Source organism: Danio aesculapii, chromosome 9 (assembly GCF_903798145.1).
Source record: "Danio aesculapii chromosome 9, fDanAes4.1, whole genome shotgun sequence".
Taxonomy (NCBI): domain Eukaryota; kingdom Metazoa; phylum Chordata; class Actinopteri; order Cypriniformes; family Danionidae; genus Danio; species Danio aesculapii.
The window spans coordinates 19,604,141-19,614,435 of NC_079443.1; the positions used below are offsets into that span (position 1 = coordinate 19,604,141).

Here is a 10,295-nt window from a genome sequence, read left to right on the forward strand (position 1 = left end):
ACTAGACAAACTAAACTGATTCAGAAGACTAAAACTAGACAAACTAAACTGATTCAGAAGACTAAAACTAGACTAAAACTAAACTGATTCAGAAGACTAAAACTAGACAAACTAAACTGATTCAGAAGACTAAAACTAGACTAAAACTAAACTGATTCAGAAGACTAAAACTAGACAAACTAAACTGATTCAGAAGACTAAAACTAGACTAAAACTAAACTGATTCAGAAGACTAAAACTAGACTAAAACTAAACTGATTCAGAAGACTAAAACTAGACAAACTAAACTGATTCAGAAGACTAAAACTAGACTAAAACTAAACTGATTCAGAAGACTAAAACTAGACAAACTAAACTGATTCAGAAGACTAAAACTAGACTAAAACTAAAATGGAATTTTAGGCAAAAGACTAAGACTAAAATTAATCATAATTTGCTGTCAAAATTAACACTGGTAGAGCCTCTCTGCTCTGATTGGCTAAATGGCCCAAACTGTTTTGATTGGTCCATCAATTACTGCAAACCAATTACCATATCTAAAGCTCTAGAGGAAGAACTAAACCACTGGGAGAATTAGACGATCAAACCTCCATTGCAAACACGACTTGAACAGGATGTTTTATTATTGGCAAGGTAGAGAATAATAACCAATCACACACATTTCTGTTCAGCGTGTGGATGCTATGACATAAAATGCATTTAGTAATATCTGAAATTGCAGGAGTTTTCACATTTTGAAAATAACAGTTCACAGCATACTTCAGGCCTTTTTTTACTGACAAGATGTTATTAATAGATATGAATACCCAGCTAATCCAGATGTCATTTAAAGATTGGTAAAACTCATTTAATCCAATCAATGTTTGCCAGCAGCAGTACAAGAAACACTAGTAAACTTGAGCCTCTCTTGTCTTGAACATTCACCCTACGCTGAGTAAGTATGCTTTCTGTGTTGTTGACATTGCTATGGTTCTTTTGAGCTTATTCCTCATGAGATTTTCCTACATTAGAGTTTAATGTTACATTTACTGTTGAAAAACAATGTTTACTGCATAATGTTTGTGTCATGTGTGTTACCATGATGGTATTTAGTAGTTTAGTAGCACCTTCTATATTTTAGTCTATTTCTGTTTGTGGAAAATCAGTTTGAGCTGAGCTTTGGTTCATCATATGTTTTCCTGATCATCCCCTGCTTTTGGTGCTGTTTTTGTCTGTGTATTACAAAGGTACAATATGTTGTAGTGCTCGAGTGATGCAGACATCAATAATCAAAACTGCTTTGATCAAGAACCACTCTGATCAGAGAATCTAAAATCCAAATCAGCAGAGGAGAATGCAGAGAAGGAAACAAATGTTCAAATGTGAAAAAAGCATCATATTCAGAGTTTAAAAATGATGTTTAAACTGTAGCTTCCTTGAGACCCATCCATAGGAAGCTCATGTGACTAAGAATTAACATGCTGATTAGCCACACTCTGAACCAAAGACAATCACTCATAGGTCAGGCCAGAACCACCAGATAGGTTAAAGATTCAACACACTACAACTCTACAGCTACAGTCCGAGCAGTTGAGTCTGATGATGGGATGAGTTCGGGCAGCATTAACCTTCCCATCTCAGTTTACTTTTTCTTCTGTCGAGTCCAGCTAAAGTTAAGTTGTGCTGAAAAAAACAACACAACTACATTCTTTTCATGCCTCAAAGTTGAACTACAAGACTCTGCTCCATCGGATTGTCCTTCTGAGATGTCATTCTATTAAAGAACAGACCACCAGCAAAGCCATGTTAGGACCCAGCTTCACAAAGAACACAACAGAGATTCCCCACAACAAACAAGAAACGCATGTAATGCCTCCTTATTAATGCTGAACTGGTGCATAAAGTAAGATATAAGATATGAAATGCCTTCCTAAAAACTATAGAAGGGCCAAATAGATTACTGTTGGGTCACTTGGTTTGGTATCAAAGTTTGTATTTTCTTCACTTCAGTCTCTTAAATTCTTCCTTTCCTCACATTCTTCTCTTCTGTAACTGTGTAAATGTTAAGGGTGTCAAAATTAACTGTTTCTTCAGTGCACCGCGATGCACACGCAGACAATTTGGCATCGTTCAGTAAAAATCATAACCGGTTTATGTACTGACGTCATTTATCTCGTAGCGCTATGTTGCCGTAGCTTACTAAGGCGAGGGAGGCGAGCGCGAGTATTTATAATGCTTCAACTACTTAAAAACGCAGAATCTGTGCACAATTTCACTGCGTGTGTGTTCGCTGGACAGTCTATCACTGACACTTACAGCAGAAGCCCCTATTTCACTGCGATTGAGAGAATGAAAGTAAACTCCATGACCTTTTATGTGAAGTTGCTTTGACACAATCTATATTGTAAAAGCGCTATATAAATAAAGGTGAATTGAATAGGATCTCTCTCTCTCACTGTGGCCCATTTGACATGCTGGCATGACTTTTCCTCTCCTCTCGGCTGTTAAAGCGATACTCCTGGATCCAGACACGAGCGCGTGTCTGCAGAGTTCTCCACCGTGTCTATCATGGATCAGCGGTGATCGCAGCTGCTGTTTATCAGTGTCACTCATCTGTGAAGAGCGCCACCGTGTAAGAGCCAATCGCAGCCCTTTCTGTTGAGCCAATCAAAGAGGTGCAAGAAAGAACTTGGTAGACAAGGCTCAGAAAGCGAGCGGGATATTTGTTTATTTGCTATAATTGCTCGTGTAGTTTAAAGGTACAGTTTATATATCTGACTGTTTGTATTAAAGGACAAAATTGTATAACAAATAGTGAATAAATATCAATATATTTATACATTTTAATACAAGAATTGCTGTGCTGTGCAGAAAATACTAAATTGTGTATGGACAGCATCGTCAATGCACCATGATGCACTGAGATATCGAATTGAACCGAATCGATGGCATGATAATCGTAACCTAACTGAACCGTAAGACCAGAGTAGGTTCACACCTTTAGTAAATGTGTGACACAATTCGAACATTTTTGGCTGTATACACCAACACAGCGGATTTGAAACGAAACAAACTAGATGTGCTTTAACTGCAGAGTGTCAGCTTTTTGATGATATTTACATACAAATTAGGTGAACACTGTAGGAATTACAACAGTTTGCATATGTGCCTCCATTATGTTTGTGTATAGAGCCAAAAAAGTAAGAAGTGTCGATGTCCCAATATTTATGGACATGACTGTATGCTAGGTGTCTGTGAGAATTTGATTGTGAAGAGTCAATTCTTTTAAAATCAAATCCAATTTTGGCCTTTTAACAGTGCCTCCAGGAAGTGTATGCGAAGTTTAAGAAGTTTCAAAATACCCATAATTTATTATACCCCGTTGAAAATGTCAAGTTTTGGGTCTGAGAGAATTGTAGCTGTTTTTTTTTTTTTGCACCTGTGCCTTTAAATGAAAATGAGCTGGTTCTCCCTGCACATTCTTGGGACATTTATGTTCAAAGAAGGAAAATCAGGTTCAGACATCAGGATAGACAGAGCAAAAAGTTTTATCAGACATGATGAAACGGAGAACCAGTCAAAAATACCACAGTAAGATTCATGAGCCACACACAAATGCCATTACAATGTTCGAGCATGCACACGTGCCATTTTTGCCCGTCTACTCATGGAAAATTTGAAAGGATGCCCAACAAACAGGTAAATCTGCTGCTGTCTAGAGATCCACTATAGCTAATTCACTTTACAAAATAAACCAGATTTAATGTCCACAATCCAGGACTCCTGATGTATGACTGAAGTGACCTTGTTTATAGTAGTGTACACTATGCAGCTGTGCTGTTTATGAATTACATAATATATAGTTCAAAATGCTATAAAATAATAAATGTACCACTTACTGCTTCTTAAAGTGCAGGCGGATCACAGAGAGTTGGAACAGATCTTTTAATCCAGGTTTCTTTGCAAATCCTGTATTGTGGACGTTATACACTCTAATACTGAGACTATTAGCTATTGGTAAAACCGAGACCATTGGTAATACACGCCTGTCCATCTATATCGGTGGGTGGAGAAAAACGCACTGCTACATCATGTTGAGGTGGGCTTCAAAATTGCTGAAATTTGGAACCAATTTTAACATCAGGAAATTAAAAAAAGAGATTATTGTCTTTATATCACTACAATATGACTGTGGACACACTATACCTACACACATTTCTGTCCAAACAGCCTCCAAATGTTGATTTTGCGTGATAGGTGTCCTTTAAATCCCTTTGAGCTGAATTAACATTTGACAATGAATTAACCCCTACAATGTGGATGCTAATAATTCATTTGTAGGTGTTCAATGTTGATGTAATAACATTGCACAAATATATGCTATATAAATATATTCTAAATGTTTTCTGCAATTTTCAAATGTCTCTATAGCTGCAAGTTTTTATTACTGTAAACTTTAAAGAACATTTTTGCCGGTGCATGCTGTACTGCATATGTATAAAACATACCATAGTGACAGAACAAAAGGTCATAGGGGACAGAGAGAGGCAGGCAGGGGACAGACAAGCACAATGACTTTGTATGCAAGTGTGGCGCGTTCCACGTCCAGTATCTAAACTCATCTAATGAAGTGTGTGGAGCGGCGGCAAGGTCGTGCCGCATGGCTGCAGTTTAATTTCTTTGCATTTTCACCTTCAGACTAAAAGAAGGAGAACCCTGCGATATGCAATAGTAGAGATACGCTGCCCAGTAATGGGGGTGGAGAGACAGGCTATTTGTGCCCTTGCCCATTAAAGTCCATGGGCAGATAAGACAGAAGGGAGACGTTAATTAACATGGGCTTGGGAGAGGGGCGTTTATTTCCCCTGAAAAAGCCATTCTTAGTTCTCTGAGCCAACAGCGCTGCCCTAAGATGAACTCTCTCTGGTCAGATCTTCATCTAGGTGGCGGCCAGCGCACATATCCATCATCCGAAATAACTAAATGGCACAGACAGGGAAGACACACACAAACCCGCAGAAATCAATAAACAGTGATAACGTACCTCCTGTCCAGAGAGGTAGTACGCAGCCAGAAGCCCTCCAATGAAGCGGATGTTGACCTCAAAGACAGATACTTCTGCGTTCTGTAGAAATAGAAAGGAAAAATGTAAAAGTCTCAGAGACCTTGCTTCCACAACTATTTTTCTCAAATTGTTTTAACCACATAAGGGATTGCACCAAAATCTTCAATAAATAGAGTAAACCCAGGCCACCAGCAGAGGTATTTCATGGCTTGATTTAAAAAAAAAAAGACAAGGGTACATGTCAGGACTGCTTACTTAAAAAAATAAACAATTAATAAAAAAAATAACTGTCTAACCCCATGAAATACTGAAAATGATATTATCAAATATAATAACGTCAATACAAATCTACTGGCATCAGTACAAGACCCTAAAATATGGGATCAATCAGACGTTTTAAATTTCATGTTCATTAAAGTTTCATTAAGTCAAAGAGTCCTGGCCAAATACCCTCTCGGCCCCTCCCAATCATCCCCATCCCCTTAAATTGGCTGCATCACTGTCTCTCCACTCCACCTATAGCTAATGTGTGGTGAACGCACTGGCGCCATTGTTCTGTGGCTGTCGTCGCATCATCCAAATAGATGCTGCACACTGGTGGTGGTGTGGAGAGACCCCCTCATGATTGTGAAATACTTTGAGGTGTATGGCCATACACAATAAATGCGCTACATAAATAGACACATTACACATTACAGTGCGCCCCCCAAATCAAACAACTCGCCAAGAAAACCATCATTAGCCAACTAAGGTCGCAAGTTCCATCGTTAAAAACAGGTTGTTTGGTGTTTCCCAAATCGATCGTTCCAACAAACATTCAAGAGCTGCATCACAATCTTGTACCTTTACAACTATTACTTTAGAGCTGTAGTTAGAAACATAGTTCATGGTTGTGTTCTATTCCCAGGTATCCCCCCTATACCTTATCTTTTTGAACGTTCCAACATTTAAACTTGGAAAGATTTAAAAAAATTAAGGCATTAAATTCATCTCTCTTATGTGTAATTTCACAGTTCAGTTTTAGCGATCTTCATACTGACTATTGCGCTCCCTTCGTAGCGCACTAAAATCATAGTATTATCCAAATAGTTTTAAAAAAAATCATTTTCTCTAGCTTTGCCATGACAAAAATATATTTTTTAAATATATTAAAATAAATTCTTTATGTGATGCATCATAGCTTTGGTAATATTATGCGACAGATTTGTTTTTGTTTTTTACATTAAAACATTTTACAGAACTAAACAGTCAGTGACAGCAGCAGTTATAAAAAAATACATTAAATAATAATAAAAAAATAATAATTAAAATAAGTAACACTACCAGTAAATAAAAACAAAATGACAAAAAGACACATCCATCATTTTCAAATTTCAAAAGATACAGCTGGGAATTCTATGTCCTGTTGCCATGTTCAGATACATAGTAACAGGTGACCATCTTTGTTTAAAAATATCCAATTTCAATTGTAGTAAACAGTCATATTCCATTCTTTATATTGGTTCAAGTTTCAATCCACTGTATTATTGTTGGAGGGTGTGGCTTCATCCAATTTATTGTTATAATCGTTCTTGCACTTAGTAAAAGTATATGTAGTGAATATTATATACATCCTGGGGTATCCTTACAAGCAAGAAAAACAGGGGAGTAAAAGGTAGATCTAACTGCATCATATTCATTATCTCAATCTTTACTCCTTGCCTAAATGCCAGTAACTTCGGATATTCCCAAAATATGTGTGTGATTACCTACATTCCCGCAACCCCTCCAGCATTCCTTTGACTGTGGACTGTTAACATAGTTTGACACCATCAATGGTTTGCTAAAAAAAACTAAATTTTGTTTTCCAGTCAAACTCTTTTATCCGACAGATGACATTCTAGATTCTTTCAAGAAACATTTTTTAAACATTTACTGTATTATTATCAGTTTTAATCAGTTTAATAAATTTAATAGCATACTATTTTCTGTTAGTGCTAGTTTCAGGATTCTATAGCAATAAAACGTTCAAGAAAACCGCATTCATTTTACATAAATCTAAATAAAACATAACATTAACCCGTCTTTCTGCTCATTTTTTAGCTATTTAATGGTTCCTTTCTGAATAAAAGTGTTAATTTATTTATATTTTTATAATACTTGACACCAAATTTTTAAATAGTAATATAGGTAAAACACAAGGCATTTAAATACAAAATATTCAAATAAATAGCCTTTTTTTTTTAACTGGAAGTAGACTAGAATTTCATCATGGCAGAAATGAACAATAAATGTAATTTTCACTCCCAGAATCCAGCAGCTGTGCAATATATAATTCAAAGAAACATTTAATCAGCTTCAATAATGTGCATGAAATATCTACTATATATCACAGATGCTCTCAAATGAACTTCAATCCTACATCAAAGCTAATACAATAATCTCCCAGTGAGACTGAAATAAATGCTGGATAGGAGAAAATGTGTGTTTGTATCATAAACATCCATCTTCAACCTTTATTTACAGAAAATTACCATCAGTCAGCTTTAAATACACACAAAAACAAAGAGAGGGAGATCACCTTTGCATCATACTGTAGCAACTAATCACTATCAAACACACACACACCTACAAAAACTAATCCAGACACCGCTAAATTCAATGGTTTGGTACAATCTCCGAAATAGTTTTAGCCCTCTCTCAATCCCATAATCCAGCGCACCTAAAAACAGCACCTGTTTTTGTATAGCGCTTATGAAATTTAAGCCTGTTTTCCAGTTCTGAACATAACGCTGCTAAAGCCTCTTATATCGATTAGGTTTTACACTAATTTGATAAGACAAGAACACGCTTTAACCAACCCCTTTCACTTAGCATTCATTTAGCATGTCTATTAATTTTGACAAAAGTGAACGTGCACCAGATTAATTCAGATATGACCGTTCTCTGACCAAGGTCCATTAATTCAGTTTTTGGTTTAACAGCTGCGATTAATGCTGATGGCAGGCAGCCTCATCCATCATCACAACAGAAGCGGAGAGAAAAGAGAGAACGAGAAAGAGAGAGAGATGCATTGTGCTCTTCTGAGGGAAACAAAGGAAGATATTTTGAAAACGTTTTTTGTACATGCAATGAAAGACAGCGTTTTTAAACCCCACTGATTTTCACTGTTAAGACAAAAACAGTGTTGTGTTTGGAATTTAATCATGGCGAGTCTATATTCTTTTTCTTTTCTCCAGCTATTGTTGAGCGAAACATCCACACTCCAAATATATCCAGGCCTGAAGTAAAGATTTTTATATTTGAACTGAATATGCAGTGGTCCCTTGCTATACCGCGGTCCACCTTTTGCAGACTCGCAGTTTCACGGAATTTTTTCGTGCAACTTGACATGCTTTTTTATAGCACATCTTGTTCTGCGTCCTGATTGGCTGCCTGTGCCGTGTCTCCTGTATAGTACAGAATGCGTTCAGCTTGGCAAATTTACTTGGATCGCTAGCAGTGTGACTTGCAGTGTTTGCAAGTTTTCTCCACAACAAACCCCATGATGTCGACAAAATGTTCTGCACACTTAAAGGCGCCTGTGGTTGCAACCAAAAGGCAGAGGAAGATGCTAAACGTTGCACAAAAATTTTGACATCTGGACATGCTAAAGCAAGGTAAAAGTTAGGTGACTGTAGGGTGTGATTACTGATTAAATGAATCTTCGGTTTGCTACATTCGATTTTACAGCCTTAAAACATCTATAATAATTAAATCACTAACGCTGATGACTTCACAGAGTCTATTGCGGGTTATTTTTAGAATGTAACACCCGTGATTAATAAGGGACCACTGTATTTATATCCATAGTGAATATAGACTGCAAAGTTTAACGATAAAAAGAAAGCCAATAAACTTAAAGGCACAGTTCACACCAATACGTTCTGTCTTAATTTAGTTACCCAAAGGTCACTGTTGTTGATTTTTCTTCAGTAGAACATTAGCTTTTCTTGTTGAAACTGGTCTTAGTGATTCATAAAAGGTCTTTCCTATAAAATTATTCTTTCAGACATTTTAGTTTTGATTAAAATAAATGATTCACCAGCTTGTTTATGCAATGGTACCATGTACACAATTATTAATGATATGAAAACGGATATTTTACATGTCTAAAACGATTAACATGCATGCGCTAGTACATAAAATAAATAAAATCCTTTTTTTTTTACTATCTAAAGTAGGGCTGCACAATATTGGAAAAATCTTACATTGCGATATTTTATTTAGCTGCTTTTTATATTGCGATATGAATACAATTTCGGCAGATGACTTGAATAGCTCTACTTAGAATAAAATGATTAACTTTGATTAGAATAACCTTGTAGAGGAGTGAATCAAAAAAATTGCAACAATATAAATAGGACAGAGCTAAGATAAAATGAAGCAGACAGATATTCAGGTACAGTAATATGATACTATGACATTTTGCCCCTGATAATGATAGATCATGATATCAACGATATATATTAGAAAAGGTAAAAGAAAACCATCCACAATATATCATGATATTTGTAAATGAAGAGGGAAAAATGCATCAAAACGTTTTCATGTATTTCTTTACAGCATATATATTTCTTAGAATTGCAACATTGATATATGTTCGATCCGCCATTACGAGAAGCTCCACCTCATGCATATCACTATTTTGTCCTCCCCCTGTTGAATAATCAAATGTAATGTAAAATGCAAACACTGTACATTCTTTATTGCTGATCAACTATAATAATCCCAACTCCACATTGCAGATCCTGCGATGCGACTACTGCGAAGGCACACATTGCGATATGGATGCTGAATCGATATATTGTGCAGCCCTAGTCTGAAGGCATTTGATTTTGTTTAAATATTCAAAATGGTATATTCAAATTATTTTTTCAGTTTTGAGAACAAGTATTCAGTTAAGTGAAACTAATTTGATTTACAGATGATAAATAACCTGCTACTATGTTTAATATATAAACACCATCTCATTAGTACAGTTACGAAAAGTTTGATTTAGCCATTTTATTTATTATCATATTCATCTAATGTATTTTATTATGCATCACATTTACCTTATTAGATTGCTAATCATGTGTAAACAAAATGGAGGGACATTTTTACATACAATTTAGATACACAAACCTTAAATTTAGGCCTACATATTTTTAGGAGCATTTAATTTTAAAATACTGGATTTTAAAACAAAATATATCATTTTGATTTAAGTTCTTTTCTAAATAAAAGAGGA

General features: G+C 35.8%; 1 protein-coding gene across 1 annotated transcript in view; it reads right to left on the reverse strand.

The window, feature by feature from the left end:
• man1a2 (mannosidase, alpha, class 1A, member 2) overlaps window positions 1–10,295 on the reverse strand; it is a 177,887-nt gene that overhangs the window by 60,895 nt on the left and 106,697 nt on the right. The window contains exons 7-8 of the mRNA XM_056465159.1: window positions 7,098–7,126; window positions 5,024–5,135 (exon numbers count right to left, since the gene is read on the reverse strand). Coding sequence (XP_056321134.1) covers window positions 5,024–5,135; window positions 7,098–7,126 — 141 coding nt within the window. The remainder of the gene's footprint in view (window positions 1–5,023; window positions 5,136–7,097; window positions 7,127–10,295) is intronic.